The 22,923-nt window shown below is 43.8% G+C and overlaps 1 protein-coding gene and 1 non-coding gene across 2 annotated transcripts; both read right to left on the bottom strand.

Annotated features, from left to right (window-relative positions):
- Positions 1-1,113: 1,113 nt before the first annotated feature.
- Positions 1,114-10,208, bottom strand: LOC106612673 (tubulin-specific chaperone cofactor E-like protein). Its single transcript, XM_014214075.2, has 10 exons — positions 10,103-10,208; positions 8,567-8,685; positions 8,042-8,106; positions 5,747-5,920; positions 5,408-5,547; positions 5,026-5,207; positions 4,494-4,750; positions 4,038-4,164; positions 3,114-3,230; positions 1,114-2,862 (listed from the first exon to the last, which is right to left on the bottom strand). The coding sequence occupies exons 2-10, from the start codon at positions 8,569-8,571 to the stop codon at positions 2,478-2,480; spliced, it is 1,452 nt and encodes a 483-aa protein (XP_014069550.1). The 5' UTR covers positions 8,572-8,685; positions 10,103-10,208; the 3' UTR covers positions 1,114-2,477.
- trnav-uac (transfer RNA valine (anticodon UAC)) lies at positions 6,519-6,594 on the bottom strand. Its single transcript has one exon. It is a non-coding gene; the product is annotated as a tRNA-Val (tRNA).
- Positions 10,209-22,923: the final 12,715 nt, after the last annotated feature.

Below are 22,923 nucleotides of genomic sequence, written 5' to 3'. Positions count from 1 at the left end.
TAGCGGATTCAATTTTCCTTTAATTACTGTACTGTGCCACTCTCAATTCTCACACATTGTTAGCAGTAGTGTCTACTGCCTACAATAAAACATTATTTCAGAAATCACGGGAAGCCATTACATCTAGGCCTATAACATTATTTAATGTACATGGAGCCATGGCTCCAGAATCAGATTAATGTTTTATTCCTTTATATTTGATTCAATCTTTATCCCTTTAGACAGTGCCACTCTCAATATTCACATTAATGCATTAGTGTGCCTGCCAGTGGGTGGGGTTATATCCTGCCTGGTTGGCTCTGTCCGGGGGTATAGTCGGACAGGGCCACAGTGTCTCCCGACCCCTCCTGTCTCAGCCTTCAGTAATTATGCTGCAATAGTTTATGTGTCTGGGGGCTAGGGTCAGTCTGTTATATCTGGAGTATTTCTCCTGTCTTATCCGGTGTCCTGTGTGAATTTAAGTATGCTCACTCTAATTCTCTCTCTCTCTCTCTTTTTCTCTCTCGGAGGACCTGAGCCTTAGGACCATGCCTCAGGACCATGCCTCCAGTCCACCTGGTTGTGCTGCTGCTACAGTTTCAACTGTTCTGCCTGCAGCTATAGAACCCTGACCTGTTCACCGGACGTGCTACCTTGTCCCGGACCTGCTGTTTTCGACCGCCTCTCTCTACCGCACCTGCTGTCTCTAACTCTGAATGATCGGCTATGAAAAGCCAACTGACATTTACTACTGATGTGCTGACCTGTTGCACCCTCTACAACCACTGTGATTATTATTATTTGACCCTGCTGGTCATTTATGAATGAGGACTGGCCACCCCTCAGAACCTGGTCCCTCTCTAGGTTTCTTCCTAGGTCCATGCCTTTCTAGGGACCTAGCCACCGTGCTTCTACATCTGCATTGCTTGCTGTTTGGGGTTTTAGGCTGGGTTTCTGTATAGCACTTTGTGACATCGGCTGATGTAAAAAAGGCTTTATAAATACATTTGATTGATTGATTGCCAGTGCATACTGACTACATGAAAATATGGGTTCACTAACCAAGAGAATCTGTCTAGAGTAGACCAAGTAGCCATCTAAGCGACATAGAAAAAAATAACGGACTCTTACTGCTTATTACAATGTTGTAATGACTAAATAAATACAACAAGCGGTATGAAATATGTTGCTATTGTCTAATTTCCAATCTTTAGAGAGATCTAGCTATGCTTAAGTGCATCTTCCAATACTTTACTGTCTTCCAAATCAGACGATGACATAATACAACAAATGATGTAAATTAAGATACAACAGGGAAACAAACAGCCTGTAAATTGGGATTTAAAGTGGCGTGAAGTACCAAGCAATGCCTTAGTTCTACTGTCCCAGACAACCGCACCTGACATAGTGACCTTTGCCCTTGCAATGACAAAAATAACACCAAGCATGAGCCTCTTTACACACAAGGAAAATGCATCAACAATGTAATGAACAGTACACAGAGTTCATACAAATCTTTGGTGAACACACAAAGCCTCTGTCTGCAATAGACCTGAGATACTTTGGCTCTGGCACAGAAGCAAACGTGTCAATAGGTGTTCAAACGTAATTTAGGCATAACATGTACGGACGGTCCCAGACAGTGGAAGGATCCACACAAACTACATAAAAACACACTTAGGAAAGAACAGTCTCATGCAGCACTCTGTGGTACATCAATGATTTCAGTCAGAGGCATCAATATCCTATGAACACTACGATACAACTGGCCAAAGAAAGACAATTTGAAAACTCAACACGATTTGAGTTTGAATATCAAGTATCCTCCAAAAATACTAATCTTACTGAACTAAACGTAGAAGAACTGAACCTAACTTAGAATAACCCATCAAAAACTATGGCTCCGTCTTGTGAGGAAGTGGAATAACACAGCGCGATGAAGACCTCCGTTAGCTACAGTACAATCAACCTAGTACACTCAAAACATAGTCTGTGGCACAGCAGTATACCATATCCTTTCATCAACATCCTCTGCATACCACAGGGTATGCAATGGGAGATTGTCTTAAAGATAAAAGATATAGTGGTTGTACTCCGCAATATCTCCTGTGCTCCTCCCCCGAAAGATAGGCTTTTTAGGAGTCAAGGGCAGAGGCGTCACACCAAGACGAAGAGGGGACTCAGTCACACATAATATGCACACCTTTAGAGGGCAGCATACGAGACACATTTGTTCTGATTAATTGGTGTGTGTGCATGTGTGGTGCTGTGAGGTGAAACACAAGCCAGTCAGAATCAGAGTCAGAGTCGCTGTTATTCCTGATAGTGTGTCCCACACTGAATGTAAAACATAGGATGGGCGTAAGGAGGGGTGCAGGGAGTTCTTCAGACAAGATTAGGATGGGGAAGGGTATGAGCATAGAAATATAATTACTAGAACTGCATCCCCATTCAAGTCAATGTGCCATGATAGGTGGACCGTTCTAGTAATTCTATTTTTATGGCGGAGGAGTTAAGGTTTTGGAGTTAAGGTTTGATAGTGGTTTGGCAGTGGTGGTAGTCCCTCGGCCAGCCTTAGGCACCACCAGGAGTTCGTCCCCGTCCTGGATACTGTAGGAATGGAGGGCTCTGGTGTGGTACTTCATCTCCTCCGGCCCAAAGACACTCTCCTTGTCGATGTAGTAAAGACGCATCTGATTGGCCGACAGCTGCACCACTGTCCTCAGCTGTTTCTTCAGCTCGGCCACGGTCTGGTCCAGGCGGATACTCACCTCCTCCACTTTGTCCTCGCAGTGCACCTCCACCTTGGCGTGGCAGCGGGGTCGAAGGTCGATCTCAGCCAAGGGTTCCAGCTTCCCGTATTTGGTCACCAGGCAGTGATACCTAGGACAGCAGGTATAGACGGGTTTAGCAACACACAAACACACTACATAGACCACAGTCATCTAGGCTAAGTTGTTTTACATTACGGTTAGGTGAGGTTATAGTAATTATTTTAATGAATGTGAAGATTCGATTTTTAATGTACACATTTTAATAGGCACCTGATACTACAATTAAGTATGTGCCAAATCCTTTTGAATGGATATGCAGTCTCACTGGATCAGTGAAAGGAGAAGCATAGTGTTGTATACCTGTAAGGTAGCTCCTCCTCTGGGTAGTCGACATGGTAACGGATGAAGAACCTCTCCGAGTCCTCTCTCTCCCCGTCCGTCACCACACTGCCATTGAGCGATGATACAGAGGGCAGGCTGCGAGGATGAAGGGTGAGCTTTTCACTATCTAGAGATATATATGGCACTGTTGAAATACTGTGTGTGTGTGTGTGTGTGTGTGTGTGTGTGTGTGTGTGTGTGTGTGTGTGTGTGTGTGTGTGTGTGTGTCTGTGTTAATGCAATGTCACAGTGAGTATGTTTACAGGCACAGTAATAATTTGATATTAAACTGATTATGGCAGTAGGAAGATTATGCAATAGTTGTGTAAACACCTCACTCTGCGTATCATAATCGGCGTACAGGCAAAATCGAAGTAAGCATACGCCGATTAAAACACCTGGCTTTCTGAATAATCTTTCAAATGATTAGGACATGTAAACACCTTAATCGGCGTTCCAGCGGTGTATTTGATCTGCGTATGTGCCAGCACCAGCCGAGTGAGTCTCCCTCTTTAGCGCGAGTGAAGAAGTGAGTTCGGAACAACTGAATGTATCCGTCTTAGAAGTCGTTTTCACGGACAAACGTTATAATGTCCGAACTCAGAAAGAAAACTGCTTCCCAAAAATAACAAGGTCGCTGTGGTAGAATGTTAATTTTGATTGGCAAAACCCAAAAAATCGCCATCAGGTGACCTGATTTCAGATGTGTCCTTGTAAACAGGGCTATTAGGGAAATTGTTCTTCTTGCAAAGCATGTAAACGTTTTAATCAAACTACTATATTAAATCGCATTATTGTGTGCATGCAAACCGCACTCAGTGAAAAATGAGATCTTTCAACTAATTTGTGTGCTGAGGTCTGTGTGGTTGCCTCACACACACAGTAGCTCCCAGAGAAACTTACTGTGCTACCATGAGGCTACGACGCTCTGTGTTGGTGTAGGTCTGCAGTAAGGGAATCCCCTGCAGCCTCACATCTTCCAGTTTAGGAAACTGGTTCAGCTTCTCTATGTCCTCCCATCGGTTAAGACCTGGCACACACAGAGACGCATAGCAGACCGCACACCCACACGCACACCTTATTAGTCAATGAGATTAAAACTCGTAACTTCCAAAAGAAGGATCTTTACATTTGTGCCCTGGCTCTGACACAAACGGTCGAGATAACTGATGGTCAAAGAGGATGGTGGGAATGGGAGAAGAGGGGGATGGATGGATGGATGGATAGATGGATAGATGGAGAAACCACAGATCAAGTAGAGGGGAGTGTTAGCGATAAGGATGTTGGGTGCACTTAAAATATCCAAGGACAGTTTCCAGTGAAGGACACAACCCCAATAGACTCTGCTCTGGTTGATACCTGAGTTGTGCAGATTGATGCTGCGTAGGTTGGGGAAGAGGCGCCGCAGCGTGTCTTCTGAGTCCTGAATGGAGCTCAGGTTGCAGTTGGCCATGACCAGAGTTTCCAGGCCGGGGAACATGGGCCCAATCTTGCGCACCTCGGCCCAGTCCTGCAGGTTGTTGTCGGTGATGTGCAGTAGGCGCAGTGTGGGGCAGGGCACAGTAGAGGCTGACACAGTGGTGTACTCATTAAGGCACAGGAACAGCTCTTCCAGCCTGGCGGGCAGGGCAGGGAGCAACACAAGGCTCAGTATATAGACCATTAACCTTTCTTATTGCTTCTACTGTAAGATACTGTTGGCTGCCTGCAACCTGGACCTCATGACAGATAACCACTCACTACTCTCTCCAGTCCACAATACTCGAGAAATACACAAAATCCCTCTCACTGACTTAGGAAAACAACATTTTCCGTCTTGAGAAGTGAACAATCAGAGTTGCCTTTGATAAAAAGGTGTTTAAAAGCAGTGTAGCATTAAGGTTTATCTTACTCAGGCATCTCCCGTGTTAGTACGAGCACTGTGTTCCAGGACACTTGAGTGTTGTTGAGAACCAGGCGTCGGACTCGGGCAAAGGCCTTAGCACCGCTAGGCTCCAAGACAACCTCACTTAGCGGGTTGGAGCTCAGGTTGAGGAAGTCCAGGTTGGGGATGTTTGACACAATCTTACTGATCTGAAAGGAGTGGCTTCAAACTTAGTGTGATGTCCTCAATATAATTATTCATACATGTAACTAGCTACAAGGATATGGGTGAGATTGCATACTGGTAGAGGAATTCATGTACAAAGTTACTATAAAATGCACCCAATTCTTATACTTAATGTACTTAATGTTTCCCATCTTGACAGAGTACCCTAGTTGAGCCCACCCACCTCATGCCAGTCCTGGAGCTTGTTGTGGGACAGGTCGAGCTCCATCACGTGGGCACAGAAGGCTGCGATCTCTCTCTGCTCTCCCGCATGGCTGATTCCACAGCCAGCCAGGACGAGCACACTGGGAAGGTTCAAACGATCTGGAGTGAGAGAGAGAGCAGAATGACTTGAGTAAACCCGGGCCTATCTCTACCACCGCCTAGACATCATAATCCTCATCCTCATCTTCATCTTAACTAAGCTGCTGAAGAGGAAGGAACCTACTCAGGGATGCCAATGGCGTTTTTAAAACAGGGTTCAATGGGTAAAACTGTGGATGGATCATATTGAAGTCCTCACCTTTCATGGGCGAGCCCTGTGGGAGAGTTGGCACTACCACCACGCCCATGCCGGGCCATCGGCGGTACGGAAAGTTCTCCGGGCTGTACTTCTCGCTGAGAACCTGCATGAAGGTGCGGCCCTCCTCCTCGGGTTGATCCACGGCCCCACTGTCCCACATCCCCTCTGGGTCGGCTGGGCCGCCGAAGTGGTAAAAGAGCCAAACACTCATAGAGGTTAGCCTGGCAGGGTCAGCTGGCTGAGACAATAGTGGAAGTCATTCACCTTCACACTCACGTCCAATCACTTGGAGGGGCTCGCCCATCACGGACACTTGCCTAACCTGTTTCACCTTCTATACAGCTGTGGTCATACAATACATACCAGTCTTCACTGAAAAGTATGCTATTCACATACGAGACATTCTATTTTCATCTACAGTATTTCAATCGGGAATGTTAACAGTTACTCTTTTACATGATCATTCAGTTGATGCTGCTCGATATAAATACCTTGGAGACAAAACAGCCAGAGCATAATAATAGATTCAGTCGTCTGTCCTGAAGTCCTTATCAGTAAAACACAGTGAGACTTTCCCATTGAAACCTTAAAGCCCTCTGAACGCCTGAGAAAAGAGCAGGTCTATATTGGTGATTCTAAAACTGTTTTTCTGGATTATGTTGTCAAAATATATATTTATATTTTTATATTTTAGTCATTTAGCAGACGCTCTTATCCAGAGCGACTTACAGTAGAGAAAGCATACATTTCATACATTTTTTTCCCCCCTTACTGGTCCCCCGTGGGAATCGAACCCACAACCCTGGCGTTGTAAACACCATGCTCTACCAACTGAGCCACACGGGACCATCAAAAACAAATGACTTCTGCTCTTTGGACATAATATTTCATGTTTAACCAACTGAGGAAAAATGAAGAAACCCGCACACTGCTCTTGATAGTATCACTGATCTTTAATAAGCTTTACGGCCTTCCTCAAATAAATGACATTATTACGTGCTCCACCACCTTTGTTATCTACAAGATTAAATGTCCATATGGGCTGTGCTATGTAGGTAAAACCTCTCATTCTCTCAAACAGAGAATCTGTGAACATAAAAGTTAAATCAGGAGAAACGACAGGGATTATCCAGTCGCAGTACATTTTGTGGCATAGAGAAAGTTAAGATATCAGACAGGGGAGGTGAAATAAATAATACTCTGAGTAAAAGAGAATGATTTTGGATTTTCACCCTCCAGACATTTTTTCCTAAAGGACTTAATGATGAAATGCCTATGTATGTTATGTTGTAAATGTGAACATGAATTATGCCCCTATATCAGATTACTACTTGCTTGGTAGGTCGATGTCCCCCATTGTGGTTTTACAGACGTTTTATGTACACACTTTATTCTAATATTTATGAAATGCATATTCTTATATTTGGTAGCACTTATTTGTTTTCCCTCGACTTCAACCCCATTCGATGCGTGGAACGGATGTGGGTGGGGCTAGGTCTACATAAGGGTGCTATTTTTTTTTTTAAACTGACAAAAGCTCTGACGAAGGCCGTGAGGCCGATACGTAAAGCTTGTTAAAGAGCAGTGATACTATCAAGTGCAGTTTGCGGATTTCTTCTTTTTTCTCATTTCATTCAACTGTTACCATGCACCTGCAACAAAAGATAGTTCAGATGAGCGAGTGCCTTTTGAATGTTTAACCAACTGAACAGGCAAAGTTTGACACAATCCGGAAACACTGATGACATTATCTGGTGTGCATCATGTGATTTTAAACAACTATGAGCAGGCAAGCGTTAGTAGTGTTTGACAACAAAACATAGAAACCCGTCATTTTCAAATATGTTGATATTGGGGTGGTGCTGGAGATGATGAATGAGGTTGTTAAGTGGTGAAATTTCTCTTTCAATATTCCACTGTGAAAAAAAAAAACACATTTTTGAACGCCTCGCAGGTTGCCCTAGATAAACCACCATCTGCTGCTGGCTATATAAATAATGTAGAGGTTTTACTGAAATGAAAGTAATACTATCATATTAAAGTACTTCACCAGAACGTGTAGGTCACAGTAAACAGGGGAATTGGCCTATATTTGTTATATTACAACAACAATAAAAGGAAATGATACATTACAGTATCCATAATATCCTTATACTTATCATTGTACAAAACTGACACGTTACTATTAGGTTATTGACTAATATGAGCAAAATTATTTCATTAACATATATGAGTGTGAGGAAAATAATAGGTAATATAAAGTACAATGATACTACAGTAACAAGAGTGTCTTACCTCCAGCAATGTTCCTCTCCACCAGTCCACTATCACAGCTCATTGTGGGTTTCTGCAGAGAAGGTCTGTCAGAGGAACACAGTTTTTGGAATTGAGGGACATTCATGTGCTGGTGGGACGGATTTGCAAGTAACACCAGTATAAAAGGAAGTACAAATCTCTTCTTTGAACAGTGTGCAATAACTCAATTTGCCCTTGCACTCTTTGCAAACAATGCCATTTTTTGAAATCTACAAAACTTAGTGCACTCTGTTCGCAATAGATTGTAGTTTTGGGAACAGAAAACTGTATTGAGATCGGGCTTTTCATCGATGAGAAAAATCTGCAGAATGTCGGCCCAGTTCCATCTCGCTCCATATTCTCCCACTGCCGGCCACTGGCCTTCCTCTCCTCACCATACTTGATTTATACATATGATGAAACATCTGGCTTCTTGTTCTATCTGTGATGGCACTGTCTGTGCGCTCACAGATGCCATAATGGGATATTTATAAAGATGATATCTCTATAATTCTCAATGCTTACTCCATAGTGGCTGGCTGAGCAGGAGCAGAGAGACTGAGCCCTCCTCCTTCAGACTTCTCTCCAGTGAGGGGCTGCTAGGTGAACAGGAGGGACACGCAGACACCACGTGTGAGTAGACACTGGAATCAAAACAAACCATACGCAGTTATGCATGATATTCAAATTACATGAAAGAAATCTACATACATATACATGTATTGTTGACTTGTTAAAGCATAACTTTGAGGGGCAGGTAAAAGGCCTAGGCCTATTAGTTTGACTAGGCTATAGCCTAGTCCAGGGATCATCAACTAGATTCAGCCGCGGGCTGATTTCTTCTTGAGCGGAAGGTCAGCGGACCGTAACATCATTACAAATCATTTGTAGACTGCAAATTGACCGCAAGAACCCAAACAGATATAATATTTGACTAAAACATAATCATTTCAAACCTTGCTTAAATTTTTTTATGATCACTTATACTATATCTCTCTATTATGCGTGATAATACTTTGGAACAGATTTCCAAAATTAAAATCACTTGGCACTGATAATCTGGTGTTTTCAGTCTTTTATGTCCAACATTTAAAACATTTTTGGACATTTGTGCTCAGAAATCACCCGCAGCCCCAAATTGGGGAACCCTGGCTAAGTTATGTCCCTGACGTTGTATTATGTTTTGTGAATAGCTTGGCTCTGATGAACATCCAGTGGCACATACACTGACCATAATATGGTGCTGTAACTTCAGAATTGAAGGAATAAATGGACCAAATTACATGTTTTTTTCCCCAGAGGTTCAAATATGCTCATGAGATTGTGAGAATAATTAGCCTTGTTCATATCTGTTTGTGCTATTGCCAATTAAATTGATGTCATTGTCAAGCCAAACATTGTTTGTGCAATCCATGCCAAATCCTTGTCACAGCTATCTAGCTAATTTACAGCTCAGTTATTGCTCAAATTAAGTATTTGATATACTAGCTTGTGCTACAGTACAGAAAATGTACATAATGAGCATTTTACTGCAGAGAACTAACGTTAGCTAAAAATATGGCAATCATATCAGGGACAATTACGTGCAGATCAAATCGAGCATGAAAAAGAACACAAAACAATAAAAACAGTGTACGGACAACACTAGGTTAGAAAAATAAATATGTCAAGCATGAAACGTATTTTATAGGATAAAGGTCGAGGCTGATAACAACGTGATTTCATAAACATTACACGTAAACATTCTGTACAATTTGACTGTAGCGTTCAGCTGCTAGTTATCTGCATGATCAGTGGTTTGCTAGCTTGCAATGTATTACGATTACACTAGTACGATTAGCTAGATAGATTTGCGATCTGAAACGTTACTGTACATTGCATATGCGCTTCTACGAATGGTCAGAGACTGGTCCAGACTCCACAGTCAGCATCGTTGAACGACCCATGCAAAGACAATGCATCAACATGACGCAACTACTATTGTCATAATACGATTGCATTAGTTAGATATAATCTAAAGTAATATACATACAATTAATATTTTCGCATTTCCAAACTCACCTTTATTGATCTGTTCTGTGTAAATGTCTTGTTGTTGATCAAGCTGTCATTGCCCCTCTATCATCCCGGAAATGACGTAGATTTATGAAACGTCTGCATATTTTCCCGATATCCTGCATGCGCAGCTTTGTATAGTATATAATACAATAATTTGTAATAATAACCAATTTACAATCATATGTAATGCTACTATAGCTGACATGACTCGTAATAATGCGAACGGTTTGAAAATCAGTTTGCTGACTAAATATGTTGCACATCGATATCTCTGCTAAAACGTTTTCAGGGATATACTTCCTGCCCCTCTTGCTGTTGCATACAAATACAAATTATGAATTCAGTTTCAGTGACATTGACTGAAGGAGTGGTGGGCAAAACCGAGTACATCCACTTGTACATGACTAGTGTCACTGAAATTCCCATGACTGTGCGACACTTTATTACCATGTCCTGCAGCGTCCTCTCCTGGTAGAGAAGCTTGTTGTTTTGGTTCAATTTGAAGAGGTGCTGTCCCCGCTGGGAAACTACTGTCACTGTGCTGGCGCCCTCTCTACTGAACATCCCAGCCTGGTCTCATACTAAATCAAATCAAATTGTATTGGTCACATACACATGTTTAGCAGATGTTATTGCGGGTTTAGCGAAATAATTTAGTTTCTAGCTCCGACAGTGCAGTCAAATCTAACAAATACTATCTAACAAGTTCAAAACAATACACACAAGTAAAGGAATGGAATTAAGAATATATAAATATTTCGACGAGCAATGTCGGAGTGGCATTGATTTAAATACAGTAGAATAGAATAGAATACAGTATGACATGAGATGAGATGAGTAATGCAAAATATGTAAACATTATTAAAGTGACTAGTGATCCATTATTAAAGTGGCCAGTGATGTCAAGCCGATTTATATAGGGCAGCAGCCTCTAAGGTGCTAGTGATGGCTATTTAAGTCTGATGGCCTTGAGATAGAAGCTGTTTTTCAGTCTCTCGGTCCCAGCTTTGATGCGACTGCACTGACCTCGCCTTCTGGATGATAATGGGGTGAACAAGCAGTGGCTCGGGTGGTTGTTGTCCTTGATAATCTTTTTGGCCTTCCTGTGACATCGGGTGCTCTAGGTGTCAAGGAGGGCATGTAGTTTGCCCCCGGTGCGTTGGGCAGACCTCACTACCCTCTGGAGAGCCCTGCGGTTGCGGGTGGTGTAGTTTCCGTACCAAGCAGTGATACAGCCCGACAGGATGCTCTCAATTGTGATTTGTAAAAGTTTGTCAGGGTTTCAGGTGGCAAGCCACATTTCTTTAGCCTCCTGAAGCTGAAAAAGCGCTGTTGAGCCTTCTTCACCACACTGCCTGTGTGGGTTGACCATTTCAGTTTGTCAGTGATGTGTACGCAGAGGAACTTGAGGCTTTCCACCTTCTCCCCTGCGGTCCTGTCGATATGGATAGGGACGTAACATAGTAAACGTAAATCCGAGACACTCAAATTAGTATGTTACTTTTCATATAGTATGTTTCTTTTGGTATGGTTACATAAGACAAAAGTTTACTTAAGGCAGAAATGAAAGGAGGGTGGATGGTCGAGGTGTCAGGTAGCCTAGTGGTTAGAGCGTTGGACCTGTAACTGAAAGGGTTCTAGATCGAATCCCCGAGCTAACAAGGCAAAAATCTGTCGTTCTGCCCCTGAACAACACTGTTCCTAGGCCATCATTGTAAATAAGAATGGGTTCTTAACTGACTTGCCTAGTTAAATAAAGGTTAAAAAATATATATATATAATTTGAATGCCTAGCAACCCAAAGGTTGCATGTTCAAATCTCATCACAGACAATTTTAGCTAATTAGCAACTTTCAAATACTTACTACTTTTTAGTTACTTTGCAACTACTTAGTATGTTAGCCAACCCTTCCACTAACTCTAACCACAGATAGAATAATGAGACATACAGTTGAAGTCGGAAGTTTACATACACTTAGGTTGGAGTCATTAAAACGCATTCATCAACCACTCCACAAATTTCTTGTTAATAATCTATAGTTTTGCCAACTCGGTTAGGACATCTACTTTGTGCATAACACAAGTAATTTTTCCAACAGTTGTTTACAGACAGATTAATTCACTTATAATTCACTGTATCACAATTCCAGTGGGTCAGAAGTTTACACACACTAAGTTGACTGTGCCTTTAAATAGCTTGGAAAACTACAGAAAATGATGTCATGGCTTTAGAAGCTTCTGATAGGTTAATTGACATAATTTGAGTCAATTGGAGGTTTACATGTGGATGTATTTCAAGGCCTACCTTCGAACTCAGTGCCTCTTTGCTTGACATCATGGGAAAATCAATAGAACTCAGCCAAGACCTCAGAAAAAAAACTGTCGACCTCCATAAGTCTGGTTCATCCTTGGGAGCAATTTCCAAACGCCTGAAGGTACCACGTTCATCTGTACGAACAATAGTACGCAAGTATAAACACCATGGGACCACGCAGCCGTCATACCGCTCAGGAAGGAGATGCGTTCTGTCTCCTAGAGATGAACGTACTTTGGTGCGAAAAGTGCAAATCAATCCCAGAACAACAGCAAAGGACCTTGTGAAGATGCTGGAGGAAACAGGTACAAAAGTATCTATATCCACAGTAAAACGAGTCCTATATCGACATAACTTGAAAGGCCACTCAGCAAGGAAGAAGCCACTGCTCCAAAACCGCCATAAAAAAGCCAGACTAAGGTTTGCAACTGCACATGGGGACAAAGATCGTACTTTTTGGAGAAATGTCTTTAGGTCTGATGAAACAAAAATAGAACTGTTTGGCCATAATCATCATTATCTTTACATTTACATTTACGTCATTTAGCAGACGCTCTTATCCAGAGCGACTTACAAATTGGTGCATTCACCTTATGATATCCAGTGGAACAACCACTTTACCATAGTACATCTATATCTTTTGTGGGGGGAGGGTAGGGGGGGAGGGTAGAAGGATTACTTAATCCTATCCCAGGTATTCCTTAAAGAGGTGGGGTTTCAGGTGTCTCCGGAAGGTGGTGATTGACTCCGCTGTCATGGCGTCGTGAGGGAGCTTGTTCCACCATTGGTGTGCAAGAGCAGCGAACAGTTTTGACTGGGCTGAGCGGGAACTGTGCTTCCGCAGAAGTAGGGAGGCGAGCAGGCCAGAGGTGGATGAACACAGTGCCCTTCTTTGGGTGTAGGGACTGATCAGAGCCTGAAGGCACGGAGGTGCCATTCCCCTCACAGCTCCGTAGGCAAGCACCATGGTCTTGTAGCAGATGCAAGCTTCAACTGGAAGCCAGTGGAGTGTGCGGAGGAGCGGGGTGACGTGAGAGAACTATTACATTTATATTTACATATTTTCTTCGCATATCTTTTTATATTTTTTTTCTCTAAAAACTCAACTTCAAAACGCTCTCCTGAAACCCGCCTCACCAATTAAAAAAAAAAGTATTATTTACCTCAAATCTGAAATCCACAACAGAAGCTAGCCAGAAGCTAGCCAGAAGCTAGCCAGAAGTTAGCCAGTTCACTAGCTAACGTTAGAATTCAGCTAACCACGGTTGGCGGTCATCAGCTACCCCTTAGCTTGAAAAGCTATTGCCAGTTTTGTACAACACAACTCAGACCAGAGCATACCGGACCTATTTTCTCTTCATATCCCCGGATTTCTACCGCAGGCTCTGGACATTTACACCTGGATCTTGCAGCTAGCTGGCTGCTATCCGAGTGACTATTGGCTAACGTCGGTCCCGGAGCAACCATCAATTATTCCGGAGCTAGCCAGCTGAAGAGTTCCATCAGCCACTCCTTGGCTACAATCACCTATCACCTACCGGAGCTAGCCAGATGCGGAGCCCCATCAGGCCTTCATGACTGGACTACCGACGTTATCTGCCCGAGGGAGTTATCCAACTGGCCCCTCCGTCGCGACGTAACCTGAACGCCCATCTGTGGCCAGCTAATCGTTAGCTGTCTTATCGGCTGCTATCTGAATAGGTCTATCGGCCAATTTTCTTGGGCCACTATAACTATAACTATTTTTGCCAATTGGATTGGTCCCCTCTACCACATGGAACCCCACTAATCTACCGATGGAAACACACAAGGTGGCTAAAAACAGACCATCTCTTCTACCAACTTGCTACCCATGGCCCGGCTAGCTGTCTGAATCGCCGTGACCGCAACCGACCTCACAACTCACTGGACCCTTTTGATCACTTGGCTAAGCATGCCACTCCTTAATGTCAATATGCCTTGTCCATTGCTGTTCTGGTTAGTGTTTATTGGCTTATTTCACTGTAGAGCCTCTTGCCCTGCTCATTATACCTTATCCAACCTCTCAGTTCCACCACCCACACATGCGATGACATCACCTGGTTTCAATGATGTTTCTAGAGACAATATCTCTCTCATCATCACTCAATGCCTAGGTTTAACTCCACTATATTCACATCCTACCATACCTTTGTCTATACATTATACCTTGAAGCTATTTTATCGCCCCCAGAAACCTGCTCCTTTTACTCTCTGTTCCGGATGTCCTAGATGACCAATTCTCATAGCTTTTAGCCGTACCCTTATCCTACTCCTCCTCTGTTCCTTTGGCAATGTAGAGGTGAATCCAGGCCTTGCAGTGCCTAGCTCCACTCCTATTCCCTAGGTGCTCTCTTTTGATGACTTCTGTAACCGTAATAGCCTTGGTTTCATGCATGTTAACATTAGAAGCCTCCTCCCTAAGTTTGTTTTATTCACTGCTTTAGCACACTCTGCCAACCCGGATGTCCTAGCCGTGTCTGAATCCTGGCTTAGGAAGACCACAAAAAACTCTGAAATCTCCATCCCTAACTACAACATTTTCAGACAAGATAGAACGGCCAAAGGGTGTGGTGTTGCAATCTACTGCAGAGATAGCCTCCTACTATCCAGGTCTGGACTCAAACAATTTGAACTTCTACTTTTAAAAATCCACCTCTCTAAAAACAAGTCTCTCACCGTTGCCGCCATCTATCTTCAGAGCTCGTGCTGCTAGGTGACCTAAGCTGGGTCATGCTTAACACCCCAACCATCCTACAATCTAAGCTTGATGCCCTCAATCTCACACAAATCATCAATGAACCTACCAGGTACCACCCCAAAGCCGTAAACACGGACACCCTCATAGATATCATCCTAACCAACTTGCCTTCTAAATACACCTCTGCTGTTTTCAACCAAGATCTCAGCGATCACTGCCTCATTGCCTGCATCCGTAATGGGATCAGTGGTCAACCGACCTCCACTCATCACTGTCAAACGCTCCCTGAAACACTTCAGCGAGCAGGCCTTTCTAATCGACCTGGCCCGGGTATCCTGGAAGGATATTGACCTCATCCCTTCAGTAGAGGATGCCTGTTTTTTTTTAAATGCCTTCCTCACCATCTTAAGTAAGCATGCCCCATTCAAGAAATTTAGAACTAGCAACAGATATAGCCCTTGGTTCACTCCAGACCTGACTGCCCTTAACCAACACAAAAACATCCTGTGGCGTTATGCATTAGCATCGAACAGCCCCCGTGATATGCAACTTTTCAGGGAAGTTAGAAACCAATATACACAGGCAGTTAGAAAAGCCAAGGCTAGCTTTTTCAAGCAGAAATTTACTTCCTGCAACACAAACTCAAAAAAGTTCTGGGACACTGTAAAGTCCTTGGAGAATAAGAGCACCTCCTCCCAGCTGCCCATTGCACTGAGGATAGGAAACCGACAAATCCACTATAATTGAGAATTTCAATAAGCATTTTTCTACAGCTGGCCATGCTTTCCACCTGGCTACCACTACCCCGTTCAACAGCACTGCACCCCCCACAGCAACTCACCCAAGCCTTCCCCATTTCTCCTTCTCCCAAATCCAGTCAGCTGATGTTCTGAAAGATCTGCAAAATCTGGACCCCTACAAATCAGCCGGGCTAGACAATCTGGACCCTTTCTTTCTACAATTATCTGCCGAAAATGTTGCAACCCCTATTACTAGCCTGTTCAACCTCTCTTTTGTGTCATCTGAGATTCCCAAAGATTGGAAAGCAGCTGCGGTCATCCCCCTCTTCAAAGGGGGGGACACTCTTGACCCAAACTGCTACAGACCTATATCTATCCTACCCTGCCTTTCTAAAGTCTTCGAAAGCCAAGTCAACAAACAGATTACCGACCATTTCGATTCCCACCGCACCTTCTCCGCTATGCAGTCTGGTTTCAGAGCTGGTCATGGGTGCACCTCAGCCACGCTCAAGGTCCTAAACGATATCTTAACTGCCATCGATAAGAAACAATATTGTGCAGCCGTATTCATTGACCTGGCCAAGGCTTTCGACTCTGTCAATCACCACATCCTCATCGGCAGACTCAATAGCCTTGGTTTCTCAAATGATTGCCTCGCCTGGTTCACCAACTACTTCTCTGATAGAGTTCAGTGTGTCAAATTGGATGGCCTGTTGTCCGGGCCTCCAACTGCTCTTAAATACAAGTAAAACTAAATGCATGCTCTTCAACCGATCGCTGCCTGCACCTGCCCGCCCGTCCAGCATCACTACTCTGGACGGTTCTGACTTAGAATATGTGGACAAATACAAATACCTAGGTGTCTGGTTAGACTGTAAACTCTCCTTCCAGACTCACATCAAACATCTCCAATCCAAAGTTAAATCTAGAATCGGCTTCCTATTTTGCAACAAAGCATCTTTCACTCATGCTGCCAAACATACCCTCGTAAAACTGACCATCCTACCGATCCTCGGCTTCGGCGACGTCATTTACAAAATAGCCTCCAATACCCTACTCAATAAATTGGATGCAGTCTATCACAGTGCCATCCATTTTGTCTCCAAAGCCCCATATACTACCCACCACTGCGACCTGTACGCTCTCGTTGGCTGGCTCTGGCTTCATACTCGTCGCCAAACCCACTGGCTCCAGGTCATCGACAAGTAAAGTTCCCCCTTATCTCAGCTCGCTGGTCACCATAGCAGCACCCACCTGTCGCACACGCTCCAGCAGGTATATCTCTCTGGTCACCCCCAAAGCCAACTCCTCCTTCGGCCGCCTCTCCTTCCAGTTCTCTGCTGCCAATGACTGGAACGATCTACAAAAAATCTCTAAAACTGGAAACACTTATCTCTCTCACTAGCTTTAAGCACCAGCTGTCAGAGCAGCTCAGAGATTACTGCACCTGTACACAGCCCATCTATAATTTAGCCCAAACAACTACCTCTTCCCCTACTGTATTTATTTATTTATTTTGCTCCTTTGCACCCCATTATTTCTATTTCTACTTTGTACTTTCTTCCACTGCAAATCTACTTTTCCAGTGTTTTACTTGCTATATTGTATTTACTTCGCTAACATGGCCTTTTCAGCCTTTACCTCCCTTATCTCACCTCATTTGCTCACTTTGTATATAGACTTATTTTTCTACCATATTATTGACTGTATGTTTGTTTTACTCCATGTGTAACTCTGTGTTGTTGTATGTGTCAAACTGCTTTGCTTTATGTTGGCCAGGGTGCAATTGTAAATGAAAATTTGTTCTCAACTTGCCTACCTGGTTAAATAAAGGTGAAATACCCAAACACTTCCTGTTTCCGGTCACAACTTGCAGACTTGTTTACGCTGCTGTGCGTTTTTGTTGCCGATCTTACTTTGATACCTGACGGTTTTTTACTTTTTCATTACCGTATATTTTTACTTTTTCCCTCACTCAACTTTTTTCCTCACTCAACTTTTTTCATTCATCCCCGGAGGTTTTATCTGGACATGGTTCGTCAGGACTTCAAACAGCCGAAGCTAAGTAACATTAACATGATGCCTTCTAATTGCAGTCGTTGTACTTATAATATACAGGAGAACGATCGCCTTACGGCAAGGATAGCTGTGCTGCAAGCCCAGCTTCAGACGCGATCGTTAGGCAAGGGTAATTTCAGTGTAGGAAAGGATGAAACAGCGTCTGTGCCACCAGTAAGTACAGATAGTAACGTTAGTATAAACCCCCTCGCACGGTCCCCGCAGCCGGACATCTTTCTCATGGCTTCTGGAGGGAAACGCTGTAGGAATGCTCAACCGGTGTCGCTTATTCAGCCGACAGAAACTTTCAACCGGTTCTCCCCATTAAGCGAGTCGGAGTCGGAGGCCGAGACTTCTCTGGTCTCTACTCCTCCCGTTGTGGGGTCTGAGACGCCGACGGCTCCCACCATTAGCTCTGACAAATTGAAAACCCTAGTCATTGGCGACTCCATTACCCGCAGTATTAGACTTAAAACTAATCATCCAGCGATCATACACTGTTTACCAGGGGGCAGGGCTACCGACGTTAAGGCTAATCTAAAGACGGTGCTGGCCAAAGCTAAAACTGGCGAGTGTAGAGAGTATAGAGATATTGTTATCCACGTCGGCACCAACGATGTTAGGATGAAACAGTCAGAGGTCACCAAGCGCAACATAGCTTCAGCGTGTAAATCAGCTAGAAAGATGTGTCGGCATCGATTAATTGTCTCTGGCCCCCTCCCAGTTAGGGGGAGTGATGAGCTCTACAGCAGAGTCTCACAACTCAATCGCTGGTTGAAAACTGTTTTCTGCCCCTCCCAAAAGATAGAATTTGTAGATAATTGGCCCTCTTTCTGGGACTCACCCACAAACAGGACCAAGCCTGGCCTGTTGAGGAGTGACGGACTCCATCCTAGCTGGAGGGGTGCTCTCATCTTATCTACGAACATAGACAGGGCTCTAACTCCTCTAGCTCCACAATGAAATAGGGTGCAGGCCAGGCAGCAGGCTGTTAGCCAGCCTGCCAGCTTAGTGGAGTCTGCCACTAGCACAGTCAGTGTAGTCAGCTCAGCTTCCCCCATTGAGACCGTGTCTGTGCCTCGATCTAGGTTGGGCAAAATTAAAAATGGCGGTGTTCGCTTTAGCAATCTCACTAGTATAAAGACCTCCTCCATTCCTGCCATTATTGAAAGAGATTGTGATACCTCACATCTCAAAATTGGGTTACTTAATGTTAGATCCCTCACTTCCAAGGCAGTTATAGTCAATGAACTAATCACTGATAATAATCTTGATGTGATTGGCCTGACTGAAACATGGCTTAAGCCTGATGAATTTACTGTGTTAAATGAGGCCTCACCCCCAGGTTACATTAGTGACCATACCCCCGTGCATCCGGCAAAGGCGGAGGTGTTGCTAACATTTACGATAGCAAATTTCAATTTACAAAAAAAAAACAACAATGACGTTTTCGTCTTTTGAGCTTCTAGTCATGAAATCTATGCAGCCTACTCACTCACTTTTTATAGCTACTGTTTATAGGCCTCCTGGGCCATATGCAGTGTTCCTCACTGAGTTCCCTGAATTCCTATCGGATCTTGTAGTCATAGCAGATAATATTCTAATTTTTGGTGACTTTAACATTCACATGGAAAAGTCCACAGACCCACTCCAAAAGGCTTTCGGAGCCATCATCGACTCAGTGGGTTTTGTCCAACATGTCTCTGGACCTACTCACTGCCACAGTCATACTCTGGACCTAGTTTTGTCCCATGGAATAAATGTTGTGGATCTAAATGTTTTTCCTCATAATCCTGGACTATCGGACCACCATTTTATTACGTTTGCAATTGCAACAAATAATCTGCTCAGACCCCAACCAAGGAGCATTAAAAGTCGTGCTATAAATTCTCAGACAACCCAAAGATTCCTTGATGCCCTTCCAGACTGCCTCTGCCTACCCAAGGACGTCAGAGGACAAAAATCAGTTAACCACCTAACCGAGGAACTCAATTTAACCTTGCGCAATACCCTAGATGCAGTTGCACCCCTAAAAACTAAAAACATCTGTCATAAGAAACTAGCTCCCTGGTATACAGAAAATACACGAGCTCTGAAGCAAGCTTCCAGAAAATTGGAACGGAAATGGCGCCACACCAAACTGGAAGTCTTCCGACTAGCTTGGAAAGACAGTACCGTGCAGTATCGAAGAGCCCTTACTGCTGCTCGATCATCCTATTTTTCCAACTTAATTGAGGAAAATAAGAACAATCCGAAATTTCTTTTTGATACTGTCGCAAAGCTAACTAAAAAGCAGCCTTCGCAAATGGAGGATGGCTTTCACTTCAGCAGTAATAAATTTATGAACTTCTTTGAGGAAAAGATCATGATCATTAGAAAGCAAATTACAGACTCCTCTTTAAATCTGGGTATTCCTCCAAAGCTCCATTGTCCTGAGTCTGCACAACTCTGCCAGGACCTAGGATCAAGGGAGATACTAAAGTGTTTTAGTACTATATCTCTTGACGCAATGATGAAAATAATCATGGCCTCCAAACCCTCAAGCTGCATACTGGACCCTATTCCAACTAAACTACTGAAAGAGCTGCTTCCTGTGCTTGGCCCTCCTATGTTGAACATAATAAACGGCTCTCTATCCACCGGATGTGTACCAAGCTCACTAAAAGTGGCAGTAATAAAGCCTCTCTTGAAAAAGCCGAATCTTGATCCAGAAATTATAAAAAACTATCGGCCTATATCGAATCTTCCATTCCTCTCCAAAATTTTAGAAAAAGCTGTTGCACAGCAACTGACTGCCTTCCTGAAGACAAACAATGTATACGAAACGCTTCAGTCTGGTTTTAGACCCCATCATAGCACTGAGACTGCACTTGTGAAGGTGGTAAATGACCTTTTAATGACGTCAGACCGAGGCTCTGCATCTGTCCTCGTGCTCCTAGATCTTAGTGCCGCTTTTGATACCATCGATCACCACATTCTTTTGGAGAGATTGGAAACCCAAATTGGTCTACATGGACAAGTTCTGGCCTGGTTTAGATCTTATCTGTCGGAAAGATATCAGTTTGTCTCTGTGAATGGTTTGTCCTCTGACAAATCAATTGTAAATTTCGGTGTTCCTCAAGGTTCCGTTTTAGGACCACTATTGTTTTCACTATATATTTTACCTCTTGGGGATGTCATTCGAAAACATAATGTTAAATTTCACTGCTATGCAGACGACACACAGCTGTACATTTCAATGAAACATGGTGAAGCCCCAAAATTGCCCTCGCTAGAAGCCTGTGTTTCAGACATAAAGAAGTGGATGGCTGCAAACTTTCTACTTTTAAACTCGGACAAAACAGAGATGCTTGTTCTAGGTCCCAAGAAACAAAGAGATCTTCTGTTGAATCTGACAATTAATCTGGATGGTTGTACAGTCGTCTCAAATAAAACTGTGAAGGACCTCGGCGTTACTCTGGACCCTGATCTCTCTTTTGAAGAACATATCAAGACTGTTTCAAGGATAGCTTTTTTCCATCTACGTAACATTGCAAAAATCAGAAATTTTCTGTCCAAAAATGACGCAGAAAAATTAATCCATGCTTTTGTTACTTCTAGGCTGGACTACTGCAATGCTCTACTTTCCGGCTACCCGGATAAAGCACTAAATAAACTTCAGTTAGTGCTAAATACGGCTGCTAGAATCCTGACTAGAACCAAAAAATTTGATCATATTACTCCAGTGTTAGCCTCCCTACACTGGCTTCCTGTTAAGGCAAGGGCTGATTTCAAGGTTTTACTGCTAACCTACAAAGCATTACATGGGCTTGCTCCTACCTATCTTTCCGATTTGGTCCTGCCGTACATACCTACACGTACGCTACGGTCACAAGACGCAGGCCTCCTAATTGTCCCTAGAATTTCTAAGCAAACGGCTGGAGGTAGGGCTTTCTCCTATAGAGCTCCATTTTTATGGAATGGTCTGCCTACCAATGTGAGAGACGCAGACTCAGTCTCAACCTTTAAGTCTTTACTGAAGACTTATCTCTTCAGTAGGTCCTATGATTAAGTATAGTCTGGCCCAGGAGTGTGAAGGTGAACGGAAAGGCTGGAGCAACGAACCGCCCTTGCTGTCTCTGCCTTGCCGGTTCCCCTCTTTCCACTGGGATTCTCTGCCTCTAACCCTTTTACAGAGGCTGAGTCACTGGCCTACTGGTGTTCTTCCATGCCGTCCATGGGAGGGGTGCGTCACTTGAGTGGGTTGAGTCACTGACGTGGTCTTCCTGTCTGGGTTGGCGCCCCCCCCCTTGGGTTGTGCCATGGCGGAGATCGTTGTGGGCTATACTCGGCCTTGTCTTAGGACGGTAAGTTGGTGGTTGGAGACATCCCTCTAGTGGTGTGGGGGCTGTGCTTTGGCAAAGTGGGTGGGGTTATATCCTGCCTGTTTGGCCCTGTCCGGGGTATCATCGGATGGGGCCACAGTGTCTTCTGATCCCTCCTGTCTCAGCCTCCAGTATTTATGCTGCAGTAGTTTATGTGTCGGGGGCTAGGGTCAGTCTGTTACATCTGGAGTATTTCTCTTGTCTTATCCGGTGTCCTGTGTGTATTTAAATATGCTCTCTCTAATTCTCTCTTTCTCTCTTTCTGTCTTTCTCTCGGAGGACCTGAGCCCTAGGACCATGCCTCAGGACTACCTGGTATGATGACTCCTTGCTGTCCCCAGTCCACCTGGCCGTGCTGCTGCTCCAGTTTCAACTGTTCTGCCTGCGGCTATGGAACCCTGACCTGTTCACCGGACGTGCTTGTTGCACCCTCGACAACTACTATGATTATTATTATTTGACCATGCTGGTCATTTATGAACATTTTAACATTTTGACCATGTTCTGTTATAATATCCACCCTGCACAGCCAGAAGAGGACTGGCCACCCCTCATAGCCTGGTTCCTCTCTAGGTTTCTTCCTAGGTTTTTGGCCTTTCTAGGGAGTTTTTCCTAGGGAGTTTTTCCTA

The sequence above is a fragment of the Salmo salar genome, chromosome ssa09 (assembly GCF_905237065.1).
Source record: "Salmo salar chromosome ssa09, Ssal_v3.1, whole genome shotgun sequence".
NCBI lineage: Eukaryota > Metazoa > Chordata > Actinopteri > Salmoniformes > Salmonidae > Salmo > Salmo salar.
This window is presented reverse-complemented; position numbering and strand designations above follow the sequence as displayed.

Excerpts from the sequence above, each read along its gene's own strand:
- LOC106612673 (XM_014214075.2), bottom strand. Across the intron at positions 4,751-5,025 it reads CTAACACGGGAGATGCCTGA|GCTGGAAGAGCTGTTCCTGT; the intron begins GTAAGATAAACC and ends CCTGCCCGCCAG. Across the intron at positions 4,165-4,493 it reads CATCAATCTGCACAACTCAG|GTCTTAACCGATGGGAGGAC; the intron begins GTATCAACCAGA and ends TGTGTGTGCCAG.